At 49.2% G+C, this 26,183-nt stretch overlaps 1 protein-coding gene across 2 annotated transcripts in view; it reads right to left on the minus strand.

Moving 5' to 3' along the window:
* The window catches only part of AAK1 (AP2 associated kinase 1), a 58,822-nt gene that overhangs the window by 3,770 nt on the left and 28,869 nt on the right, over nt 1-26,183 (minus strand). Inside the window, exons 5-19 of one of the 2 annotated variants that reach the window (XM_033081339.2) lie at nt 25,093-25,214; nt 23,618-23,699; nt 21,711-21,843; nt 20,419-20,522; nt 19,407-19,486; nt 18,519-18,673; nt 18,161-18,438; nt 17,776-17,988; nt 14,546-14,772; nt 13,568-13,725; nt 13,090-13,206; nt 11,322-11,417; nt 4,774-4,875; nt 3,686-3,787; nt 2,790-2,900 (exon numbers count right to left, since the gene is read on the minus strand). In XM_033081339.2, coding sequence (XP_032937230.1) covers nt 2,790-2,900; nt 3,686-3,787; nt 4,774-4,875; nt 11,322-11,417; nt 13,090-13,206; nt 13,568-13,725; nt 14,546-14,772; nt 17,776-17,988; nt 18,161-18,438; nt 18,519-18,673; nt 19,407-19,486; nt 20,419-20,522; nt 21,711-21,843; nt 23,618-23,699; nt 25,093-25,214 — 2,080 coding nt within the window. Of the gene's footprint in view, nt 1-2,789; nt 2,901-3,685; nt 3,806-4,773; nt 4,876-11,321; nt 11,418-13,089; nt 13,207-13,567; nt 13,726-14,545; nt 14,773-17,775; nt 17,989-18,160; nt 18,439-18,518; nt 18,674-19,406; nt 19,487-20,418; nt 20,523-21,710; nt 21,844-23,617; nt 23,700-25,092; nt 25,215-26,183 lie in introns of both variants that reach the window. The other variant, XM_033081338.2, reaches the window with a different exon arrangement.

Below are 26,183 nucleotides of genomic sequence, written 5' to 3' on the forward strand. Positions count from 1 at the left end.
CAGCATAGAAGAGAAATAAGGGCAAAGAAGCAAAGACAGCAGAGAGGCTTGTTAGAATTGCCAGGAAGTGTTAGAACATCTTAATGTTTTCAGAGACAGTGTTCAGAAGCAGGAGATTTATTTAAAAGGTTAAATAAAGTTGGTAAGTCTGGGTAGGAAAGAAGAGAGGCAATGAAATACAGAAGTGGAGGGAATCAAACCAAACCAAGCAGGTCAAGTCACAAGACCCAGAACAAAACCTGACCAGTCTGAAGGCTCAGCTGGACAGTTGGCAGAGGCCTGGGGTAAGCTCCCAAGGACTGAAGGTGTTCTTTGTCATGAGCATGGTGTGAGAGCTCAGTCTGGCTCTCTGGCTCCCAGCTTTCATGCACAGGGAGAGGAAAAGGGCTGAGGGGAAAAAAAAAAACCACAGAAGAAATTCCAGTCATCTATATGAGACAAAACCCTGAGCTTTCACCCACAGCAATAAAACAAGAAGGGCAACATGAAGTCAGATTTCCAAGGAGTTTATCTGCCTGGATGCTGTGAGAGATTTTCTAGAGGCCCTTAGGGCAGTTCTGGGAGATAATTCCATTGATTTCAAACCACATCAGCTGCAGTTCACACTTGGTGGGAAGCACTTTCAACCATCTCCAGAGATGAGATGACTTATCCTTCTCATCAGGCAATTATGTATCTTCAGAGCCTCTCACACGCCCTGGGCATCACTACTTTGTTCCTTTAGACACCTTAAATACCCTTCCAAATCTTCTCCTCAACTCCTGTATGAAGTATTTCTGAAAGCCCAGCAAGGACACAAGGACACATCAACCTGACAGTTTTTGTGAACAGGAACATTCCTGTCTGACTCCTGTTGGGAATGAGAGATTTCTGCCCAAAGCTGACCAAGAGTTACCAGGTTTGGGGAGAGATGAGGCAAGGAAGCACTCATGGAACTACTCTGTGCTCTGGAGGATCAGACCCAGGGAAAACAACTCCCAAATGTTTCAGGAGAGCAGTGCAAAGTGTACACAACACAAACCACACAAAGGTTCATCCGAACAGGAGCGGTCACCATGACCTCTCTGTCCCCACAGTTATTTATTTATTTATGCCTCTTCCCAACAGCCTGGGAGCTCCTGCAAGGATTCCATTTCCATGGCATTTCTGCACACAGAAACACTGCCCAGCTGTGCACATCCCTGAGGAGAGGGACAGGCTGGCCAATGTCCCCACCTGGGCACAGCCCCTCTCCACAGCCCTGCAGTTTGGCTCAGTGACTTGTGCCACCCCAAGCAGAAACCTCCTCCCTGTTCTCACACACAGAGCCTGGTGCTGAATCCAGCAAATGCAGATTCAGGGACCCTGAAGGCTCAGCAAAGGGCTCAGTGATGGACAAGGAAAGGCTGCAGTGGGCAAGGCTGAAGGATCAGCCTGCTCAGAGGTCAGATCTCACTGATAAAGGATCAGAGCACAGCTGCTCTTCCATGATCCCACTGATAAAGGATCAGAGCACAGCTGCTTTCCCAGCCCTCCTGGTCCCACTGGTGCCAGCAGCACTGCAGCTCCACAGGCTGATGACACCCAGGGACAGCAGCACCCGTCTCAGGAGTGTTTTATGTCATCACCAGCACCAGGACTGGATAAACTCAGCAAAAAAATAAAGAGTGAGACTGATGTTCAGCTAATAACCACACCCAGCACTACAAATGAGGGTTTCAAAACAAGCCATCAATGAGCTCTCAAAAATTTTAATACCTTGACCCCACCCCCACTAACTTCCTCACTTTCTCCTTCTCACTCTCCTCATCATACATGAGCCTTTCCCATCCCAGAGGGAACAGCAGGTCAGCCCTGGGAGAGCCATGCAGAAAATTCATTTTCTCATTAAGCCATGCCAGCACACCTGGGCTTTGCTGTGTCCCAGGATGGAGCAGTAACTGCTCCACACACATTTCAATGCAAAGTAAAGTGGCACAGGAGTGTATTACAACACTGAGTAATTAGAACAACTGCTTGTTTAACCCAGAAGCTCTATAGAAAGCACAAACTCATTCTGAAGTGCCATCAAGTATAAAATTTGATTACAGACTGGTTTTGCAGCAATTCCTCCAAGGCCAGAGCATTTCTGTTGCTACAGGGATACTCACCAAGTGAGCAAAGCACACCCCAGCTCTGAGGGGCATCCAGGAATCAGCACTGCTGCTCTGAGCCTCTTTTTCAAGGCAATAAATAGCCCAGAAGTCCTGGCCTTCCCTCTCAGGTTCTCATTCATGTTTGCTGTGACACCACAGCTGGACTTAAGAGCTTCTCCTGATATGGACAACATTCTCTAGGGTTGGAAGAGCTCATCTACCTGGGATGCTAACTTCAATAAACCAAAAAAAAATTCTTTCATTCTAAAAACTTGTGACAGATGACTATCAGGCTTCCTTCAGGAATTAACAGTGCAGAAAAAACACAAATCTCAAATCCCACATAGAAAAAGCAGACGCAGAATGCATTCACTGAGGAAGGGCTGCACACAGAACCCACTCTTCCTGCCCACTGGATCCCCACTCCATGAAAAAAAACACCATTTTCGATAAAATCTGTCTTCACAGTCAAGCTGAATACTTGATTTTTTCCCCCTTAGTACTTCAGTGCACATTCCAAGTTTGAGCAGCTTGGGAAGAAAACAAAGCAATGGCTTGGGGACAATAAAACACCAGAACAGGTCAGAGCATCTGTTTCTGTAAACCAGGAGCAGCTTCAGGTCAGCTCCAGGCCAGGACAGGACAGGCAGGGCTGAGAGCAGAGGGCTAATTTACCTTTGTGAGGCTGAGCCGCGAAAGCTACGGGAGCAAACTCATCCAGGAGGTCAGCAGCAGGGTTAGAGAGCAGAGAACAGTCAAGCAGAGAGTCTTCCCCAGTGAGAGAGTCTGGATCCAGGTGGGCATCCCAGGGTGGCATTGAACAGGACACAAAGAGTGTTAAGCTGACATTCCCACACTCCCCTTCACCCACACACAGGCCACGAGCCCAGCTCTGGTGCAAAGCCAGCACAAACATTGCCACTTCTGCTGGAAGAGATTCCACTGCTCTCAGTGAGGGCAGAATCCCAGCACCTCCAGTTGGGGTTTCTGTCTCTCTGAAGCTGAACAAATACAGGAATCCCACAGAGCCAAAGTGGGAGCTCTACTGAAAGAGGAGCTTCAAACCCAGGGCACTCCCATCAGATACCTCCAAGAAGAGCACAAGTCCATCTGCTGTGGGAAGTGGCCCAATCAAGGTTGCACAATGAGAAAGGGCCAGGAGTTGCTTCTTGCCCCCCTGGAACAAATCAGTGACTGCTCCTGAGTTCTAAACCACTTCATGGGAGCAATGCACCAGCACCTACAGGTCTGTGATGGTGGGCTCAAGGAACACTGTACCACAGAATCACAGAGGCCAGACACCCCAAAATCCCACTCTCTGCATCCCTGGGAGAGGTGTCCAAAGGTTCCTGGAGCTCTGGCAGCCTTGGGACTGTGCCCATTCCCTGGAGAGCCTGGGCAGTGCCAGCACCCACAACCTCCTCCATTCCTCCCAAGAAGAGGAACCACAGAACACTCCCTGAGCAAGGGCCCCAGGCAGGCTCAGGTTCCAGCAGTGGAACAGCACCCCTGTGGAAGCAGCCAGAGTTCTCTGGTCCTCAGAGCCCCCCAGCCCCTCCTGCCTCACCAACCTGTTCTGTTGGAGGCCACCGACTCGCTCTGGGACACGAGGCGCTGGGGCACCGGCGCCTCCAGCCCCGGGATGAGGCTCTCCACAGCCACGTCAGCTTTTCCTTTCCACAGGGCCACAGCAGCACAGGAGAAGCCAGAGGTTAGTTTGCAAGGAAAAACAGGAGAAGGAACTGAGGCAGGAGTTGTCTGAATCCTTTACTGACCCTGTAGTATGTGTCAGCTCAAGGGTTTGTTTGGTTTTGAATCCTGGTTTCAGCTTTTATTTGGTTTTATTTACTTTAATTTGTACAAGTCAAATTTAAAACACCCAGGGAGTGGAACAGCAGGTTACTAACACCTGCCCTGCAGCTGAACAGGAAGAAAATATCCAGAAGAGCCTTGTCCAGCAAAAGGGAAACAGTCACCACTGGAGTCCCTTTGCATTCAGAGTAACTGATCATTAAAATTCAGACAACTGCCAGAAACTGCCAAAGCAGAAGTTGTTTTACTATTACAGGGAGTCATGTCCTTCTTTTCTATCAGAGCCAGAGGTCACACCCAGCTGGTCACAGGAGCCCAGCTGGGACCCCAACCCACAGAAGCAGCTGATGAGAACAGCCTGCAATCACTGCCTTCAGTGCACCTGGCAACTGGATAGAAACACAATTCTGCAGTGCTCCAACATCCTGACCCTGCCTGGAGCCTGCTGCATCCACGCTCACAGCAGCCTGTCATGTTTATTCCCAGCACTCCCCAGGTCCAGGGAATGCTGTCCTTTCTCCTCATCCTGCTGAGGGTCCATGGAGACAGACCAGCAAAATCTTAACCAGAAATAAAGGTATTTTTGCCATTTTCTTCTTCAATCAGCAATTAGCTTTTCTTCTACCAAGAGAACACCCAGGGCACAGCTATGCCATGTCACTGCCAGATCAGTGCAGACACCAAATCCTCACTGCTCTGTGCCCATCTCACAGCAAAAAGGCAGATCTGTCCCAGCATGATCCATTCCTTCCCTCCCTGTGTCTGCCCAGCAGCAGGGGCTGTGCACAGGGTGAGCATGCAGGGCAGGACAGCAGTGTGACAGGAGGGGACAGGGCTGGGGCTTTACCATTGACAGCGTCTGACGTGCTGCCGAAGGGGTCAGCCAGAGGCAGGAGCTCGGGGAGCAGGAGCGCAGGCTCGGGAGATTTGAGTCCCTCAATCAGTTTTTCTGGGGCAAGCAGGAAGAGGAGGAAGGGAGGCAACAGAGAGAAAAAGCAAAAGAAAGAAAAAGACAACATTAATGAAGGGCTCAGTTCCTGGCTCACTGTGTGAGCCACAGAGGAGCAGCTGCACCACAGGCTGTGCAAACAGCTCCAGCACAGAACCCCGAGTGGCCTGGGCTGCCAAGGACCTTCCAAAGCTCATCCAACCCCAGCCACACACAGGGACACCTTCCACAAGCCCAGCTTGCTCCAAGCCCCATCCACCCTGGCCTAGCACACTTCAAGTTCACAGACTGGTGTTATTATTTATTATTCAAAGAAACCCTCTCACAGCTGCACAAAAGCACAGGTATCCTGCTGTATGAGGCTTGCCATGCTGAGAACATCAAAGAAAAGCTCAAACTGCTACATATGTGGGAATAATATCCATCCTTTTCTATTGCCCAATATAAATAATAAAATAGTCCAAGTACAGGACAAATTCTACTCCCCATGACAAAGCCAACAACTGAAGCAACCAGGAGGGGAAGGAAACCTAAAAATCAGCCCAAGAGGCAGCTGTTATATCACTACAGGCCTGAAAAGGGTCAACTGAAAGGAAAAATGGAAACAGCAGCCTTAATACACAGGAACTCCTCCCAGTAAGTAAGAATATCCGTTTTAGAGGCTGGATTCACATCCAGTGCCATCCCTGGCTTGTGTGGGAGGGAGCAGAGGAGCCAGGCTGGGAGCGGGGCACCAAGAGGTATCATTGCTGTCACAGGGGCTAAGGAGGTGGAATTGGTTATGGGGTGCTGGGAAAACAGCACAGGAGAGCTGTGGGGACAAGGAGACAGGGAACATGCTCCATTCCAGGCAGACTCTTCCCAAGGGCCTGTCAGTGCCCAGCTCCTCCCAGGGCACCTCCCTGCAGCTTCACACCCAACACAACCAACAACCATTCCTGGCAGATCCCACTTCCAGGTGTCTTGCTCCTCTTCCCTTACCTTCACAACAGTTTTCTTCTGTTCCAACTGTGCAGATTTTCCCTATGACACACTGCAAGTGCCCCAAGACAGGTCCCAGAGTTGCCTATTGAGCTCAGCCATGTTTTTAACCACAGAGACTCTGAGAAATACTATAGTATTCTCCTCATGTGTTCATTTTCCCTCCTGCCCCAGGGCACAGCAGGTTTTATGCAAAGCTTTAGGCTGTCAGTGGTTCTTTGACTGATTTTGATTCTTGTTTCACAAGATCTCCTTCCCTGCCTCCTTCAGTGCTGGTGCTGATCTGCCAGTGCTGTTTCAGGCAGCCACTGTACCCCTCAGTTAAAGGAACTTTTATCCCCTTGCAATGAGGCTGAGGAGTTCAACAGAAACAAGGTGTCAGGATGAATGGGGAAGGAGATAAAGTGCCTCAAATCCAATAGACAAACCCAGATCATTCCTGTGCAGACACATGAACAAGCCCCAGGATAAACAAGGTTAAGAAAAGGTAACCTGTTACAGAGGTATTTGACCTCACAGAGCTCCTGAAGGGCTCCTGGGGTGGGCCTTGATCAGTTCCAGCTGGGAAATGTATGTTTTACCCAATCACTGTGCTCCCACTTGGAGCTGCTGCCTCTTGGGGACCTCCTCTTCATCAGTCAGCCTGTGTAAAACCTGCCAGATGCTGTCCAGCTGCAGGGAAGTGAGTCTGACCCAGTTCAGGATGAGCTGACCACTGCCAACCATTTTCTGTTGGGTTTTCTCCTTTGCCCCATGTCAGCCTGCCAGGGCAGGTTTGCTGGGGCTGTGCAGCAGCCAGGGAAACCATGGCAAGCTTTTAGAAGGTGTCTAAGCTTAAAAGCACAGAGGGGGATTAAAAAGTGCCCTCTCAGCCCCTTCCTGAGGTAGAGCCCAGCCACACACTGCAGGCTTTAAGAAAGAATGTGAAACATTTGTCAATGTTCCTTGCAGTAAGAAATTACTGAGGGTGTCCTATCAGGGTAAGCAAAACAGCTGCAGGAAAAGTAGAGCAAGAGTCTGCAGCTGATGGGTCTTGGAGCATCCCCAAGAGGATGACGCTCTTCCAGAGCCTGGAAAACCAAATCACTTCCTCCAGGAATGAAAGCAAGAGCTTCTCCTCTGATGTGCACCAACACAAGGAAGAGGTGAAGCCATTGAATTAACTCTGGATTCGTCTCTGGGGATGAGCAAACGGGCCAAACCCCACACACTAGCTGAGAAGCACAGCTTTGGACAGCCCAGTGAGAAAGTGCTGACCTTCTCTTCAGATCCCTTTTCTAACACATGCACAGACCTGATGGAGTTTACAGTCAGTCAGTTTGCTCAGACTTTGCATCTGCAGCCAGAGACTCTGTTGCCATGCTGCTTTTATTGCTGGCCACACACTCTTTCAGCCACAAATACATTTTAAGAAACACCAGATTAGGAAAAATATCAATCAAGAGATGAGGGAGGCAAAGGGGCTTTGGGTTAGAGCAGGCTATTAGAAACAACAAGAACTCCTGAAAATTTGCAAGTTAAAAAGGAGCAGAGGGCAGAGCTCTGTGCCTGGGTGAGGACACTGAGGCAGATCACAAGGCACATGCCCAAGGCAGGAGGGGCAGCAGCACTGCACACACAGGGCTGGTACTCACTGCAGGGCTGCCCTGGGACAGCACACACAGCTCAAGAGAGCACACAGCAGAGTCCTTTCCTTCGGGGGCCAGCTGGGAAAGAGAGACACGGCTGTGAAAGTCCTGCCAGGCCAGCAGGGGGGAAGGGAGGGAAAGCACCAGCATGGGCAGAGGTTTGTCACTGGGGAGGGTTTCTGCCTACTGACTGATGAAGTGTCAACAGCTTAAAGGAGGCCCTGCATGGTATGCAGCAACAGAATCCTTGGACTAGCCCAGGGAAGGCACTGCACTTCCATTCTCCTGATGATGAAATGGGGTGGTTTCTTACATAGCAGGGGCAGAAAGGGGAATAAAGGCAAATGGAATGCTTCCAATGCACAGAGCTTTGCAAACACCACGGAGGGTAACAGCACAACACTTAACAGTGGCTCCTTAAGAGATCAAAATCAAGCAATTTTTGTTTCATGTTCAAGATCTCAAGTATTTGTAAAATAGTAAATTCTCCCCCCTGAGATCAAACTCAAAGCCCAGACAAAAGAACACTGCATGCTCTTTACACTAATTCAGTTGGGATTCTCATGGTCTGCTGGGTTTATTGCTTTAAATCATCACACCACCACCTTTGTCCTCTCAGTAAATACAGCAATAAATCCATCAAGCTCCTGCCCTTTTGCATTTTCCCAACTCAAGATGTAAACTCAGATCATTAGTGCACACCCACAGTTGCTGTGCATGCCTAATGGTGCATGTGCAATTACTTTATCTCAATGTGTCATCTTGGTACAAATAAATTCTCAGCAGAAATACAGTTGTTTATTACAGTTGTTATAAACACCCAGGCATAGCTGGGCACCTAGTTATCTTTTCAGAATTTATGGGCCTGGAGTAGAGTTATGGTGATGAAAAAGATCTCATCAAGTATTTTTTTCCCAAAAAGATAAAATACTCTCCTACATCAGTCAGAGTGACCCCACAGAGAGAGCTCCCCTGACCAACACCCCAGGATTAGTCAGTGGTGAAGCCTGAAATAAGCTCATTAAGAACAACTTGGCTCATTTTCCTGCACATGCACAAGGAAATATGTTTTCAGCATGAATATTTCATTCTCCCTTACTTTAACAGATGTTTTGCCATATTTTTACATTCCTCATGCCAGCTCCTCTTACTAGTTACAATTCCACTGAGAACTGCAGCCATTACACAGGGGAGGAGGAGGGACACACTGAACACCACCTGTGGCACCCAACTGCACCTGTCCTGCAGGGAGGAGAGGCCAGGGCTCTGACCAGCACCCAGGTGATGCCACCTGCACCTCCAGGTGCCAAGGGGAGAAAAAGCAGCTGAGTTTAGCCAGGTCCTCAGCTGCTGCAGTGCTAGATGGCAGGGCCCCCAGGACTGGCTCTGTAGGACAAACAGAGTAAACAACCAATAAAACCTCACCCATGTACTGAAACCTTTCCTAAACAACACTGCCCTGCAGGCTCAGGGTGCAGGCTCACACTTCCACTTCTGAAAGGGCCATGCATCCTCCCAGCTGATAAAGACAGAGGTAAAATGGATTCAAAACAAGGAGATTCACTATTAAAGCTTTCTCAGGCATAAAAATATTCCAAACAGAAAGCAAATATTCAGCTGCTTCTGCACAGAACTGACAAGGTGCTGTGCTGGGACCTGGGGTCACTCCCAGCTCTGCTGATCACTGCAAACACCTGAACTGCCAGGCAGCACAGCCCTGAGCCAAGCCCTGTGTGCTGGGGATGTTCCTCACAGGTAACAGTGACACAGAAGAACAAAAACACAACACTGCTGGATGACACACAAAGCTTGAAAACCTGAGTTCAAATCCAGAAGTTTGATCTTTTCTGCTGAATTTATAACCAGACAACAACCCCTCTTAGTTTCAAGGCTAAGGGCTAGTCTGTAGCCCTAGTCCTTGAAAATATTAAAGAGCTCCTGGCCTCAGGTTTTACTTTAAAAAGAACAAATAAATGAAAATTTCTTTGCAGGAATCCTCAAGGCCAACAAAGCCAGGTCTCCTGCATGTCCTGGCCTCATGAAATGGGATCCACTGCACTGAACAGAAGCACAGGCAGCAGGAAGAGCAGCAAGAGCCTGCACAGATCCACAACCAGACAGGTTCACATCTGCAACGTGGCACCACAGAGCCTGCATCCACTGCTGCTCTGATGAGCTGTCCCAAGGGCAGGGCTGGCAATTCCTCCACAAGGGTTTCTCTACTGGTAGGAATTCCAGAGCTTCCACAGCTGAGGCTGCAGCTGCTGCTCCATGGGGTCCTGCTCTGTGGAGATGCAACAGGGAAAACACCCTGGTGTCCAGCTGTGAGCTGAGGATGCTGGTGGGGAAATTAATAGTCTGGGTGACTTCAATCAGGATAACCAACACTTCCAGCAGCAGTTGGGGGGAAGGAAGAAGGAAAATGTGCAGTCAGCTGCCTTCTGTGGGCTGTTTTCAAGGTAGAGCTGGGCAGGTCAGCTCCTGGCAGTGCTCACACGGGGAACAAAGACTCCAAGTTTTGCTTCTACTCTCAAACTGCATTTATGGGTAAAATTCCTTTTGGACCAAACCACATTTCTTCTGTTCTTTGAGCATGCAGCAGAAGGAAGCAAGTTCCACAGAGTTACGGATAAAAGGTTTCTTTTTTTTCCTGAACTGTTCAGCTCTCCATTGAGAGATGCCACCTTCACAGTATATTTTGAAGCTTGGGTCCTCCAAACCACCAGTGAGCCAGAGCCTGGGCTAAGGACAAGGGTGGGAGCTGCAGTTGTGCTCTGAGGCTCACTGACATGGGACCTGCCACACACACTCACCAGAGGGCTGAGAGAGGCTCCAAGATAAGAACATTCCCATATTCCAAATCCCACCGATTTGCAAATAAGCTCCTAAGCACTTACATAATCTTTTGCTAAAAAGTGTTGGCTGTTGCAGCCAGAAATGTGCACAGAGAAGGCTTAGAAGCAGCACTGCAAAGTAAATGAAATAGCACCAACTGCACTGAAAAATCTTGCCAAATCAGAAAAGGTCACATGTAACTCGTGCTTCACAAGATGCTCAGATTTACAACAGACTTTGGAAGCCAAAGGAACACTGACTCTTACAGGAAAGAAAGATTAACTATAATAAAACCTACAATTTCAACATTGGAGACAATTTGAAAACAGCTTAAATCAGAACAGGTAATTAATTACCTGGGGATTATTTCTCATAGAATCTTGGAATGGTTTATGTTAGAAGGGACCTTAAAGCCTATCTCATTCCACCCTCTGCAATGGGCAGGAACACCTTCCACCCTCCCAGGGTACTCCAGACCCCATCCAACCTGGCCTTGGACACTGCCAGGGATTCAGGGGCAGCTACAGCTGCTCTGGGCACCCTGTGCCAGGGCCTCCCACCCTCTCAGGGAACAATTCCTTCCCAGTATCCCATCTAACCCTGCCCTCTGCCAATAGAAAACCATTCCCTGTGTCCTGTCCCTCCAGGCTCTTGCCCCCAGCTCTCCTGGAGTCCCTTTAGGCACAGAAAGGGGCTCTGAGGTCTCCCTGGAGCCACCTCTGCTCCATATTGGACAACTCCAACTCTCTAAAGTCTCCCTCTTAGGAGAGGTGCTCCAGCCCTCTTTGAATACTGAGCCTCTAAAGACACCAATACTTTTGGCATTAGGAACAATGAGATAACCCCAGGCTCTGCCATGAAAACCATCCCCACTGCCAGTGAGCCCAGCAGAGCCTGTCAGTGACCAGGATTTCAGGTGTGCCTATAAACAGAACCAGAAGATTAAGAGGACAAAAGAAAGCCCAAGACTCTGCCCCGCTCCATCCCCTCAGCTCTGGTTACCTGGGGTGTCAGATAACGGGAGAGGAATGAAAGGATCAGGCACAGTCAGAAGAGGAGGGCTAGAGTCCAAACTCAGAATGTCTTTCGTTTTTTCAGCTGGTAGAGAAGAGGAAAAGAAAAGAAAAGAAAAGGCAGAATGAACAGAGAAGAGGAAAGGAGAAAGCACAGAGTAAAAACCCAGCACAGGCACAGCCCCAGCTCTGGCCTGACACAACCACACACAGGCACACTCTCCCCAAGTGTACTGCTCAAAAGAATAAAACCAAACAAAACTACTGTTACCATGTGGTTCTCCAACACAACTTAACCCACAGATCTCAGAACATTCCCTGGCAGAGAGGAACTGTTATCTGCCTTCACAGTAGCATGAAGGGTGAAAAAGGACAACAAAAAGACAAAAAGCCCATGTGGGGACTCTGTGTCTGCAATAAAAGCTGCAGCATCTTGTACCAGCCAGGCTGGGACATGGTCCTGTCTCTGAGGAAAGAAAGAAGGGCTGGAAATGCCCAGCCCAGCATCAAGATTTCCAAGGTACCTTCCTATGCCAAACCCCAGGACTGGAAAGTCAAAGGGCATATGTTAAAGACACTGCCAGGACTGACCATGGTACAGCAATCACAGAGCCCAGGACACACAGATGATCCTCAGGCTTTTCAGAGGATGTTTTAGAGCTCAACGTGGAGCTGCTGCTGCTCAACATCATCCACAAAGGCTGCTGGAACATCATAAACTGCTCACAGCTGGACAAACTCAGAAAGCAGCTCCCCAGGAACACTCCCGTGTCAGAGACTTCAACTCCTTAACTGTCCAGTAAGAACCAACATACCAAGCTCAGTTATAAGCTCCCCTAAATCTCCTTTTATAAATAGAATGAGGTATAAATGGATTTGTCAGTCCTTGCCCCACACAGGATTCTTCAGCCTCTTCCCAGACTCCTCTCACTAACAGTTGTTTTGCTTCTGTGGGGAGGCATCAACCAGCTGCATTTTTCACCATGGTGGAGATGCCCAGCATTCCAGCTCCTGGAAGAAGCTTTCCACCTCTGTGCTTGGCAGGTCTGAGCTGCCCTCACTGAGGACTGATGCTGCAGGATTAGAAATGAGCAGCAGCATTCAAAGGGTTTTGGCATAGAAGGGGCTGCTCACAGCAAAACCTTGGGAGGACCAAAGGAGACAAGGACCAAGACACCAGACAAGGTCCCACAGACAAAGGCTTCTGCAGAAAAACTAATTCCTCAGACCAGCCAAGGGTTCTGGAGCCACACAGCCCAGTCAGTGCAGAAATTACTGCCTTCATCACTTAACATGTTAATTATGAGACTGTGTTCTCCTCTGAGGACTTTCCCTGCTCAGTCATCCCTGCTGTCCTCCTAACTCTGCAGCAGAGATGTTGTTATCCCTGTTCCTCTGCTCCTCCAAACAGATCAGCAGCTCTGACCAACATCTCCAACCTTCCCTCACAGTACATGACAGCTTTTACTCTTTGTTATGAGCTTCATGGAACTTCCACACACTAAGAAGCTTCCTTGGGTACTTAAGGGGCTCAGTTTTTTCCCTCACCACAAGCCCCACCTCTGCCTCCACGCAGTGTCCCGTCTCTGCCACCCAACTGTGTCAAGGGAATGCAGTCTCTGTACATTCCCTTCTCTCCTGAAGTGCCAACCCTACTGCCTGCAGCTCTCAGTGCCCAATCTGTATCACTTTTCCTTCGCTTCAAAGAGGTTCTGACAAGAGCTGCCATTCCAGGCTGTTCATGTTCACAGACTCACCTGGCCCAGCAGTGAAGGAAGAGCCACCAAACGCATCGGCCGGGGCTGTGGACGCAGCCGGCTGGAAACCTGGGATCAGGTTCTCTGTGGAACCACCTGCCTTTTCTGGAGCCTTCCCTGGAATGCAAACCCAGAGTTAGGGGGAACACTTCTATTCTGAAAGTAGGCTGCTTATTTATAGTTTTAGGACACCGTTCAACTAAGTGACTTAAGTCTCTTTCTGAAAATCCCAACTTGCAGATGAAGCAGAGTTTAAATTGCAGCTTCCACAGGCACCTGAGCAAGGGCACTGTCAAAGCAGCTGGTACTTCTGCCTTTGAGGCACCACTGCACTGCAAACAGAAACAAACTGGAAGAATTCAGCTAGAGGACTGTAATTATATGGGGCACTCGAGCAGTCCCTGCCCAAAAGCATCCCCGGTCCACAGCATCTTCCCTTGCCAGAGCAGGCAGGTGTTAAAACACCCCACAGACCTACCGTCCCCCAGCTTTGCAAAGTCCTTGTTCAGCAGCTCTTCAGCTGTGAGCTTGGAGAAGTTGTCATCATCAAAGGGGTTCCACGTGGACACGTCAGGAGGGTTGTAGACATTCTGCTGCGAGGTCCTTGGCGAGCCCGAGGGCGTGGTGGAAGCAGATCTGGATGTGATCATCCCAAACAAGAGCCATTAACTTCCCATCCGAGTTAAATTTCCCATCTGAAAAGCTCTGGCCAGCACTATCAGCTGGTCCAAGCTACTACACTCTAATGACTTCCCAATTAGAACAGCCAGTGTAAGTTACTGCAGTCCCATGCTCAGAAACCTGGGAGCACTGAGGCTGAGCACTCACATCTCAGGGGTTAAAACCAGCATCCCAAGCATCCCACCAGGAACAGTGCCAGTGGGAAGGCTTCTTGCCTGCAGACACTATAAAACTGACAGCTAACTCCTAGGGAATCAGAGCTCCATCAAGATCTCCAAGAGCATCAAGCCCAATCTTCAGGAAATGCTGGTGTCAAGCAGTGAGAATAAAGCGCACACCAGGGCTGTGGCTGAAATGACACAGCCTTTTGTGAGCCAGAGAAGGCCCTGGTCACCCAAAGCTTTTTGGGAGCTCAGACAACTCATGAGGACTTTGGGGAAAATCTTCCAGCTCTTCCTGCCAAGCCCCAAATGGAGGTCTTGAAGGCAAAGACTCCCTCAGAGATTTGTGCCTACCTTCATTCAGAGCTTTGCATCGAACACCTCCCAGAGCATGACCCTCACTCCACACTGCACATGAGGGCCCTGGGCACCTACCTGGACTTGCTGAAGCTGAGCCCCCCCAGGTCTTGGGCACCTACTTGGACTTGTTGAGGCTGACCCCTCACCCCAGGCCCCAGGCACTACTTGGACTTGTTGAGGCTGACCCCTCACCCCAGGCCCCAGGCACTACTTGGACTTGTTGAGGCTGAGCCCCCCAGGTTTTGGGCACATACTTGGATTTGTTGAGGCTGGCCTCGGCAGCCGCGGCCTGCAGCAGCTGGGTGGATTTGCTGGCGGGGACGCCGAACACGGCGCTGTGGGTGACGTCGCTGAGGATGCGGCGGTGCCCCGCGCGCTGCGCCTTGGGCGAGGACGGCGGTGTGAGCGAGCCCAGCTTCTGGCCCTGCGCCGGGGCCGGGCCCTGAGCCTGCTGCTGCTGCTGCTGCTGCCTCGCCTGAGCCTGCCAAGGGAGAAAAGCACAGTGCCCTTGCTCAGAACAGCAGCCACTGAGAGAAAACAGCTCCTGCTGGAGCACCCAACATTCCAGTCATGGACTGAGGACAGTCTGGAGGGGAAAAGCCAGACAAACAAAGGAGCCATGGCAGGGGCGGAATTTGCTGCTCTGCAGTATTTCAGGATTACTGCACAGGCAGTCTCTCCCCTTTCTGTGGTGCAGCTCTGGAGCTAAAACCTCCATTAAGACTTGGCAAAGCCTGGCTGGGCTCAAACCTGCTCAAGGGTAGAGAGGCCAAGATCCAGAGCAGAGGCAGAAAGAACTCAGATCACAGTGCAGAGGAGTCTTGTCACAGGGATACAGTGAAAGGTAGCACTGCCTCCAGCACATAACGTGTGACTGGGTCAAATGCCTAAAAGGGTGGAGGTCTTGTGCAAAAAACCTTTCTCTTAGGGGAAGGGAAAAAAAAAAGCAAGGACCACAGGAGCAACATTTGTCATTAAAACTGGAGAAAATCAGGCACATTTGGTTTAGGTGTGAGCCAAGACAGCCCAGTTACAAATCCTGTAGAAGCTGCAAAGGGTTTCCTCACATTGATTTTGTCTTTCCATAGCCTTAGTCTTGCATTACACTCACAACTCATAAATACTTGAAATACAGTTTTGTAGTGATAAACAACAGCACCACTTGTGATTGTGTGATTTTTCACAATCTGTCTGCCAGGGAGATATCACTGCTGGATCTAAAACAGGAAAACTGGAATACAAGGAGCAGCAAGCTGTGCATGTCGCCTCCCCTGCCTGGGCCCTACCTTCATGTTCCCAGGCCTTTTCCAACCAAGATGAAGGGCTTGGAAAGACATAAGAGGGCAACAGGAGAGAGGTGCCCAGTGTGGTACTGAACCCTGGTGGCAGGAGGCAAACAATGAGGAGCTGCTCTGCTTTTCCTGTGGCATCCCAGCACACACTCACTGCGGAGAAGCAGAGCGCCCTGCCTGCTCCCCATGCACCCACCTGCTATGTAGGTCACTGCAGAGCAGGACATTTGGTGCTGAGAGACAAAAAGGCAGTGCTGGAATCACCACAGGAATGAAGGCAGAGCTTATTAAGCTGGAATCTCCCAACGTGAAAAGGTTTTGATAGGCCCTGGCTAGGTGTCTTCTGCTCAGAGACTCTGCTTGGCAGAAACTGGGCTTTGCTACCATTTTTTAAATGAGCCAACCACTGTTTTTCCCTCCTGACTGCTGCAGGAGCAGGAAAGAGTCCAGATGTGTCCATTCTGATCAGCCTACCAGGGGAGTAAGGCTAATTTTCAAGTTAGCCGATCTCATAAAATTAAGGCTGTTCTTGTGCTAGCAAAGCACAGCAAAGCTCTTGATTCAATGCTCCATTTGAGGCATTTCTGCCCTAAAAGGAACAGGGTAATAATGGGCATCACTCAAAACCTATCTCCCACTAACTTCAACTTCAACAACTGCCCCAGGTCAATCACCAGAACAGGAACAAAACCAGGAACACAACAGCTCCCAGCCAATCCAGGGTTGGATATACAACAGGAAAGGGGATATGGCAGAGCCCTGAGACACCTCAGAGAGCAGAGCAAACAGCTGCCCCAGCACTGCTCAGTTCATGGATTATGGAGTTTATTGTCAAATGAACTCCTGATGGCACTTCCAAGGAAACAAGGAGAGGGGAATTAACAAGCCAGCACAAAGTGACCCTTAGCCCGGACTCAAAGAATACTGTACCTCTGAAACAATGGAATCATGGACTGGGCTGGGGTGGAAGGGATCTTTAAGGTCACCTAATTCCACCCTGTGCCACAGACAGTGATGCCACTCACCCCATGCAGCCCAGCCCTGAACACCTCCAGGGCTGTCATCAGATACTGCCCACTTTGCACACCTGCAGCAAGGTACAGCACAAACACCGGCAGCCTGATCCTGTCTGGGGCCCAGGATTACTCCTAGCACACAACCAGAGTTAGGGACACCCCTCCAAGCTCCAAAAAGCCAGGGAAGAGCAGATGGGATTGTCCAGCAATGGAAGCAAGAGGCACAGCTTCCTCCCACAGCCCTGCAGAGAACTTTGGCTCCCTGGCACAGCTCCCTGCCCCTCCCAGTGGGCAGCTGCCTGTGTCTCTGCACTTGGACGTATTTTCCATCAAGCAAAGAGCATTTATTTTAGGTGCACACTTATATGATTAGTAAAGTGGGTAATTGATTTATTTATTTTTAGATATGGGGCTTTCAAAAGTCTCCTTTGAAAAATCTTCCTCCCACTACATTTATTAAAAAGTTAACCCAATGTTAGGAAGCACCAGGAAGCTGTTTGTACTTTCCTCTGAGCATCAGGCAAACATTTTCCAAACAAGAAGCAACAAAGTAGTTCGGTGCCTGGTGCCCATCTTGGTGTGTTAAGGACAAATAATGTTTCAGAGAGTTTCTCACATGTCTTCTATGGCAATGTGACAGGGGATGGAGAGAAGCTGCATTAAGCAGCTACTTACATCTCCTCTGCTATCTACTCATCCATTACTCATCTCTTTTCTGTGGACCCAGAGCACAATTCGAGTCCAGCATCCTCCTAGAACGAGAAACCCAAACAACTGCACATCCCTGAGGCAGCAAGGTCAGCACTGACATCTGTGGCCCAGTAATAACCAAATTATTACTAATCAGGCCCCAGAACCATGGAAGTGTTTGGGTTGGAAAAGGCCTCTAAGGTCATCAAGTCCCAGCATTCCCATGTTCCCAAGAGCCACATACTGGTATCTGTTAAATCCCTCAGGAATGGGGACTCCACCACTGCCCTGGAGAGCTGTGCCAGGGCTGGAAAACCCCTTGGATGAAGAAATTTTCCTACTACTCAATCCAAACCTCTCCTGGCACCTGTGATCTGGGCTCTGTGGGTCTAAAAAGCCAGCTGAGCTGTCCCCAGCACACAGGAGCTGGCAGAGAGCATTTGTAGCCCAAGTGCCAGTGCCCCATCCCTTTCTCCAAGGTCTCACCCCCTGCTCCTGCGGCTGTGCCGGCGGTGCCGCACTGGACTGGGCCTCGGGCTGCGCCGGCGCCAGGGGCTGCTGCTTCTGCTGAGCTGCTGCTGCTGCTGCTGCTGTGCTCTTCTGCTGCATGGCTGCCTGCTGGGCCATCAACTGCTGCTGCTGGTAGTAGTTCTGCATCAGCTGCTGCTGTGCGGGCGCTCCTTGCTGCATCGCTGGGAACTGGGAAACAACGCCGGTTGAGAGGTTGGAGGTGTGGTGGACCTAGACCAAATCTTGCTGGAAAATGCCCAAAAGCTGCACCCATTCCCCCCAAAAGAACTGGAAACTTGCCATAAATACAAAGCTCCAGCCCTGCAGACACAGATGTGATGAACTCATTGCACACACCCACCTGCTGTGCCTGCATCTTCTGCTGCTGCTGCTGGAAGTAGGCAGCCTGTTGCTGCTGCTGTTGCTGCTGCTGCAGGAGCTGCTGCTTCAGGAAAAGTTGCTGTTGCTGATGCTGAGGGGTGGCCTGGGGTTGTGTTGAGGGGACCTGGGGCTGTGCCTGGGGAGCTGCTGCTGGCTTGGCCTGGGGCTGGGCTGGAGGCTGCTGCGAGGCTGCTTTTGGCTGGGAGGTGCTGGCAGGGAGCGAGGGCTGGGCACTGCCCAGGGCAGCTGGGCCTGCAACTGGGACAAAAACCCAAACCCAGTTAGGCCAGTGCCCTGGGGCACACAGGGGTGCAGAGGCGACATGACATGTCACTCACCCTGTGGCTGAATGGCTGCCTGGGCTGTGGCTCGCTTCCTGGGTGTCAGGGCTGGCTGGATGGGCAGAATTCCAGGGTTGGGCTGGGTCTGTCCTGCTTTAGGTCTCTGCCGGGGTGCTATGGACGTCTCTGTCGTAGGGATGGGGTCTGTGAGCCTGTCAAGGAAGAACAAGAAGGAAGGGCAGTGAGCACAGCCTGAGTTGAGTGGCTGGTCCACAGAACACACAGCGGGGTTAAACACTCACCTACACTTCAGTTGGGTGTGACTGACAAAGGAGAAACACTCATGGGCACCCAGACATGCCCAGCACAGTAAAACCTCCTGGATGCACTCACAACAATTAATCTAACACTATCATTCTGATTTCTCTGCCAGTCGTGGCATCTTCTCCTGGTGGACAGCTGGGACTTGTCAAAACCACTCAACTTACATCCAACTATTTCCTACAACATATTGCTTGAAACCACTCAGACTTCTGAATGAGCACATGAAGGACACAAACCAGCTCATGAGCAGCTGGTACCTTAGGGCAGAGTTGTCTAAACTGCCATCTTTAGATGTACTTTAACTTTGGTACATCCACCCCAGAATCAGGTCATTGAACTCTTGTGATCTCTGCTCAATGTTTACTGAGCTCCAAAAATGCACAGCAAGAGAGAAGAGGAGCCATCCCCCCAGCCTTCTGTCATTTGTAGATACCAAATTGTTCTTGATAACTAATAAGTCTGATATCAGATTGTTTCTGAGAGCTGACTGATGGGAGAATAACTGTGCTCAGTCACCATTTGGCAACTGAAGTCCCCAAGGAAGCAGCTAAATACACCTTTGCTAATAAACTGCAGAGACAACAAGCAACAAGAAAGGGAGTAAAAAGCAGGTGGGATTACCTGGCCTTTGATTGACTCTTCTTTGCAGCAGCTTCACTTGCTTTAACTGGGTCTGGGAGTTTAGCAGGTATTGAAGAGTTCTGCAGATCCCAAAAACACCCAGTTTGTTATTTTGAGGGCAGAAAACAGAGTCAGAATAATAATGTGCAAAAAGAGGGACATCTGGGGATTCCCTAAGCAATTACTTCTCATGCTGGACATATAACAAACACCACAAGCTCCATGTCATGGGGAGACAGGAGTTTGGGAGAGTCTTTATAAAGAAAGAAAAGAGGTCTCAGCTTTTTCACCATTTAACATGGAATATGAGCACAAAGCTCCACAGTACAACATGGACATTTTTAAAGGACAACCACAGGACATTAGTGACAAAATTTATTAATTATGCTACAAAGACACAGGCATAATAGAACCCAAACTATCTTTTATTCATAAAGACCATAAATAAGCATAGGGAACATGGAGAAAAAACTCTAAATTTCTATTTATGTAGAAACAGCAAAATAAATAGTCTGTCACAGGTGTCCATAACAACATAAGGAAATAATTGTCAACTCCATGTTTCAGCTGAAGTCTCTGAAGACACACTAAGAAGGGGCAGATGGTTGTGTAAGGTCTGATGCAGTTCAAATGGCAAGTCCCAGCCAACAGATTCAGAACTGCTGTGTTCAAAACCAAGTGCAGGCCAAATTACACATGCTGTGATGAGTGTGCCTGGAAATCAAATTGCTTTCCCAAGCATGGCCTAATTTTCCATGTTCACATGCACAAGATCTCTTGGTTGGCCTCACACTGGTGACTGGATGAGGAGGCAAATTAGGGACAAACAAATAAGGAACATGAGAAACCCTGATTCCTGACCCAAAAAATCCAAATCAAACAGTGCTGATACAAACGAACAAGACCCTCCTAATTAAAGAACTGTGGAACAGAGCAGAGTCAAATGCTCAGTATTCAGCAACTGCCTCCCCAGCCACTCCCAGAGCTCCCCTCAGGCCACTCCCCTGCTCACCTGGACATTCTGCACCGGGCAGTCCTTCTTGGCCAGTTTGAATGCAAAGTAGGAGACCTGATAAATGTCAGGTCTCTTATCAGGGTCTGGCTCAAGCATGTACCCTTGAAGAGACAGAGATGCTGAGATCAGAGCAACAGGACACACAGATGCAGGGCAGCCAGCTTTGGCAGCACATCAGACTTGACACAGCAAAGAACTTTTTTTGCTGAAGGTGGGGAGGTCCTGGCACAGGGTGCCCAGCCCAACTGTGGCTATCCCTGGATCCCTGGCAGTGTCCAAGGCCAAACTGGATGGGGCTTGGAGCAACCTGGGACAGTGGGAGGTGTCCCTGCCCATGGCAGGGGTGGCACTGGATGGGCTTTAAGGTCCCTCCAACCCCAACCACTCCACAACTCCACATTTGGTACAACCAATTGCTAACAGTATCCTGCTTCCCTCAATGCATGTGATCAGGCTCAGCAGGGCTGAGTTGCCCATGGGCTCAGCTGGGAACAGGGCAGGACAGTCAGGATGGACCAGGACAGATCTTCCAACAGAGCTGGGACCTGCAGCTGCTACTGAAGCCTCTAGGGCAAGGAGGGGAAATGCTGCCTGGCCAAGGAACAGCACTGGGTGGGACTGGGCACTTCCAAGTGAACCCACAGAAAAAGGGCTTGATCCAGCCCTGCTGTGCCAGCAGGGCAGGGAGACAAGGAAGTCACAAGCACCACTGCAGATACCCCCACATCAGCAAAGAAAATAGCAGCCTGCTCCACAAACACATACAACTCTGTGTGAGTCAAGACTGTGGCTAGGAGAAGAAAAAAAAATCAAAAGCTGTGCTGGAAACAAGAGAGCTACCCCAGCTTTGCCAAGAGTAGTGCATTGTGCACTTAATTACACATTCACTCTAGTCAGTGGGATATTTATAAATCATTTCAGTTCTGTTTCCCAGTTCACAGAAGATGAATTCTTATCACTAGCCTAAGTCACTGCAGTCTTTTCAGTTCCTTATCCAAACAGATTTATTACTGCAGAAATACGTTTCTGCATAAATAGGCTTATTGTGCCAGTTTCTGTAGGACTCAAACCAAATGGTTGTCTGTGTTCCTGCCACAGAAATCTCTTTGTCATGACTGCCTCTCGAAGAGTGAGCTCCTAAACCAGTAAAAGATCACTTTAACCACCTCTGTGTGTAAGCAAGCCTCTGAAAAGAAGAGAAAAAGGAATGGTTTTGCTGTAGGGGCAGGGGCTGTAAGAGCAAAGCCCCTGGGCTGTTTTTCAGCCCTGTGGCCCTGTCACACACTCACGGATGAGGCAGTGCATGTCCTGGGAGTGCCGGGAGTTGTCTGGAATGGTGAAGTTGCCATCACAAATGGCCACCTGGCTCTCCCCAAAGGGCAAGGTGAAGTAGCACAGCTTGTACAGCAAACAGCCCAGGGCCTGCAGAGAGAGAACAGGGCAAGGATTCACCAAACTGAACCCAGCAGGGCACAGCTCTGACAGCAGGCAGGGGAGTCCTGCTGATGTCAGGCCTGCACTGATACCCTGTGAGGGACCTGAGACAGGCACAGCTGCAGGGAAGATGAACACATGTAGAGCTCTCCCTTGTTAGACACTGATCTGGGGGATTGTTCATCATCACACCCCCCACAGCTCTGCAGAGCACGACCCTTCATGTCATTGAACAGGCAAAGCCTTTCTGCCACACACTGGGAGGAAAGAGCAAAGTAACAGCACAAATAAATGGCAACCATCATCATCAATACCTCCATTCTGACAAAGAGAAACCCAAACTGTTTCCAAGATTAAGTTCAAACAACCTTTCAACTGCTATAAATAAATGCCAGGGAAGTACAGCTCATTCTGCAGGCTGCCACCCTTCCCTCTACTGCCACGCTGTTTTTGGCAGCAACAACCACCACCTATTGCAAAAGAAAACAGTTTTTGCACAAAGGGCTAATTATGAAACACTCCCACCATCTCAGAGGAGGGAGTAGGAAACATTTCCTAATCCTAAGAAACTCATCATCAGCTCATCTCTTTTGTCACAGGATTTCAAAATGAAATTGCACTCTGGTTTAAAATAACCTTGATAAGATTTAAGGGAAAGGGAGGTTTCCAACAGGACAAGCAGTGGAATAGGCCTGGAAGCTGAGGCCCCACTGTGCTCACCACCATACACTGCCCTGGACACGCTCTAAGCGCCACTGGAAGAGAACTCCTGCCAGAAAGAGCAGAGCCTTTGGATCTCCCCCTTTCCACACTATCACAGGAAGGAATGCAAATCCTGGTTCTCCTCTGGCCGCCTTTGAGGCCCTGTCCTTTCCTGCTGTTACAGCTGTGACCACCCCTCTCCACTCACTCCAGGCCAGTGACCCTGCACAGTGCAGGGCTGATGCCACAGACCCCTGGTTAAACCTGCTCCCACAGAAGCTGTTGCTTCCCCAAGCTCACTGAGGGCACTTTCAGCAGATATCACACCAGCAATTCTCCCTCTTGTAGATGCAGAGCTATTGAACATACATCAGAGCTCTCTTTTTCTGCTTCTATCATGTTACTTCCTAGCTCAGGGCTCCAAATAACACAAAACATGCTCCCAGTTAGCATTTTAAACACTTTTAAACACATGTGCTGAACTGCCACTCCAAACAGTACAGACTCCTTCTCATCTCTGTCTCACCCAAACGAGCCTTTCCCCTGACCAGGTTAGCCAGGAATGGACTCCACCACAGCTGGACTTCGTTCTCACCATGAAGAAAGAGCATGGCAGGATAACCCTCATCATCAGGAACAGTGCAGAAGTTTGGCCTTTGGCCAGTTTGACAACTCAGCCCTATCTCACACAGGATAAGCACACTGCTGCTGTGGGGGGCAGGCCCATTTTCTCAGGTTTCTGCTCAATTCTGACCAGAACTTTGACTCCACATACTAACAACCCAGCACAATGAGCCACAATACCCTGAATTTTCTAGTTTAACTCTTAAGCTATGATCTCATTTGCCCTGTTCAACCCTGGAGTTTCATCCATCTCTAAATTCAAAGCGGACAGGAGCAGTACAGACAGCCGCTCCACAGCCTCCCTGCTCAGCAGGAACTCATCAGACACATCATCAGATGAATTCTTCATTCAGAAAGTGTCCAGGCCAGCCCAGTTTCCCTGCTGTGGCAATGAAAGCAGCCTGGCTGGAGGATGCCCAGTGGTTTCCATACATACCCAGATGTCTGCTTTTGTAGTGATGAGCTTGCCGCTGTACAGGTTCACCATCTCTGGAGCTCTGTAGGATAACGTCGTGTACCTGCAGGGGAAGGGGGATCAGGGACTCAGAAGGTCTCTATCAGGTAGGTCATGTTCCCAAATAATTTAGAACCCACTCTTTCCCATCTCATTTTAAGGAAAGGGATGCTAAAGATATCTATCAAAAAAACCTGTTAACAGCATCACCTGCTACACACCTCAAGCAATAAAATATCCCTCAAACTGCCCTGGGAACCAAAATAGCAACCACAATCCTCTCTAAAACACAAAATTCACCACAAAACCATGCAGTCATTTTAAGAACAGAAACATTCAAGGATTCAAAGCATTAACAAGGTCACTAATCAAATGTCCTCTGCAACACGCTAACTGCAAGTCTGTGGCCAACTGTATTACAGAGATTATAACTGAATATGTGGCTCCTAAAAAGTAGATTTCCACACCAGGAGTCCTGCTCAGTCCACCACTGTAGCAAGGGATGGGCCACTGTGTACCTCAAACCACAGTGAGAATCTGCCTCATCTTAACAGATCACAACAAACAGAAAAGCTGGAAACTGCTCCACAGATTATGAGGCTCTTCTGCTAAGATTTCCTACCAGCAGGTCTATCATTTCTGCCTGCTGCTTACCCTGATCACAGGAAAGCACTGCCAAAGGCAAAGGTTTTGCAGGCTTAAGCATACAAATAGGGCATTCCAAAGGGACTGCAACACCAGATTAAGAGCACTCTGAAAACTCCAGTCAAACAAATCTAGGGAATCCAGGCAGGTGTAGCTGAATTCCAACAAAACAGGGCATCTGTACCCATTCCAGAAAGCTGTATTAACAGGAGTGGCAAGTCCACAGCAGTGATGCTGTCAGAACTGACAAGGCCAAGGACCTGGAGTGTGCTCCACCCCTGATCCAGGGCTCACTGAATTGCAGGTGAACCCCCTTTCAAAAATCACCAAGGGGCACCAGAGATGCTACCAGGATAGCTGGCAGTGTGTGGAGCAGGAACAGGAGTTGGACTGAACCTCTCCAGGACCTGACACTGCCCCATGCAGAGCCAGGATCAGCCCCAGTCAGTGCCCAGGTCCATGCAGAGGGTAGCTCAGTGAGGATGGGATTGTGCCACCCCTGTCTGGAGCTCAGAGAAGCCACAACAGATGAAGGACAGAGACAGCCTGACCCTGCACAGGACAAAACAGAACTGCCTTGCTGAGGTGCAGCTGCCTCTCTGCATTAATCTCAGTCTTCCAGGTCCAAAGCAATTACATCAAGCTCAATTTATTGTTTCACCTTCCCCCGGGCACTCACTCACCTGCAGCAGACACTGCCATGCAGCACAGCAAATCTGTTGCAACAGGCTGAGCAAAATTAATCCCAGCACAAGAAAAAATTACCCTTCAAACACAAACTAGAGCTGAGTGAAAAGGCAAAGCACACTTACTTCTTGATCTCCTCCTCGACTGCATTCACCCCTTCTGTTTGAGGGTTCTGGAATTTGTTAGTAGCACTTCCAAAGTCACACAGGACATAGTGGCCACGGTCATGCAGCAGGATGTTTTCAACCTGGAAGCATCACAGACAGACACAGAATCACTCAGACAAAAAAATATTCAGGGTTTGTTTTTTTCAGATGAGTCAAGGTTTCAAGTGCCTGAAGACATATCAGACATACCTAACACTAAAGCCTAATGTGACAGCAAAGAAAACAGGCATCAAAACTCTGTCACATCTCCTAAAATAAAAGTCAAAACATGGAAGCACAGTTGTAACACTGCCTTCCATCCTGCCACCCCTCCCTTCTCCTCCTGCAAGCACATTTCTTTGCCTCTTGTAAGACTTCAGTGTCCTGGTGCCTGTGGAGCTCAGTTCCCTTTCCTCCAAATATTATTTGGTACCTTGAATCAGGCAACAGAAACAAATGCTGAAACAAATGAAATCAGCAGAAACCTTCTCCTCAATACTCACAACTGTGCATTAATAAAACTCTACCTTGTATCCACCTAAGAAAATTGCCTGTTTCAACACTGATTTAAAATGTGTGAAACCCTGCGCTGAGATCTTTGCTTTGAAAGAGCAAGAGTGCTCCAACTCCTCATCTGTGCAGCAGCATTAACAGCATGTTCTCTCAAGGGAACACACAATTTTTCATGTCTTTATCTTCAATCAGCGTCAAATGCTCAGATAAAACAATGAGATAAAACATACTGCTCATACAGTTCAAAATAAAAAAAAAAATCACCACATAAGCGTTTGCTGACAAAACCCTTTAGAAGCAAAGCTCCCCATCAAGGATGATCTTTACAAGAAGGAAATAAAAAGGAGGAGTCAGCATTTTAAGCATCAGAAAATGCAGCCAAATTAGAGCAGCTGAGGGGGAAAACGTTGGCTTGAAACCAAGGGTTAAACATGCCCCTTCCCCCTCTGCCATCCATCTGCTTTGAATAAAGCACTCCACACAGATGTTCTCCCCAGCAGATCAACCCTGGCAGCATTATTCCTCCTCCCTGCAAATACTTCTCCAACATTGCCCCA

The sequence above is a fragment of the Catharus ustulatus genome, chromosome 27, assembly GCF_009819885.2.
Source record: "Catharus ustulatus isolate bCatUst1 chromosome 27, bCatUst1.pri.v2, whole genome shotgun sequence".
Taxonomy (NCBI): domain Eukaryota; kingdom Metazoa; phylum Chordata; class Aves; order Passeriformes; family Turdidae; genus Catharus; species Catharus ustulatus.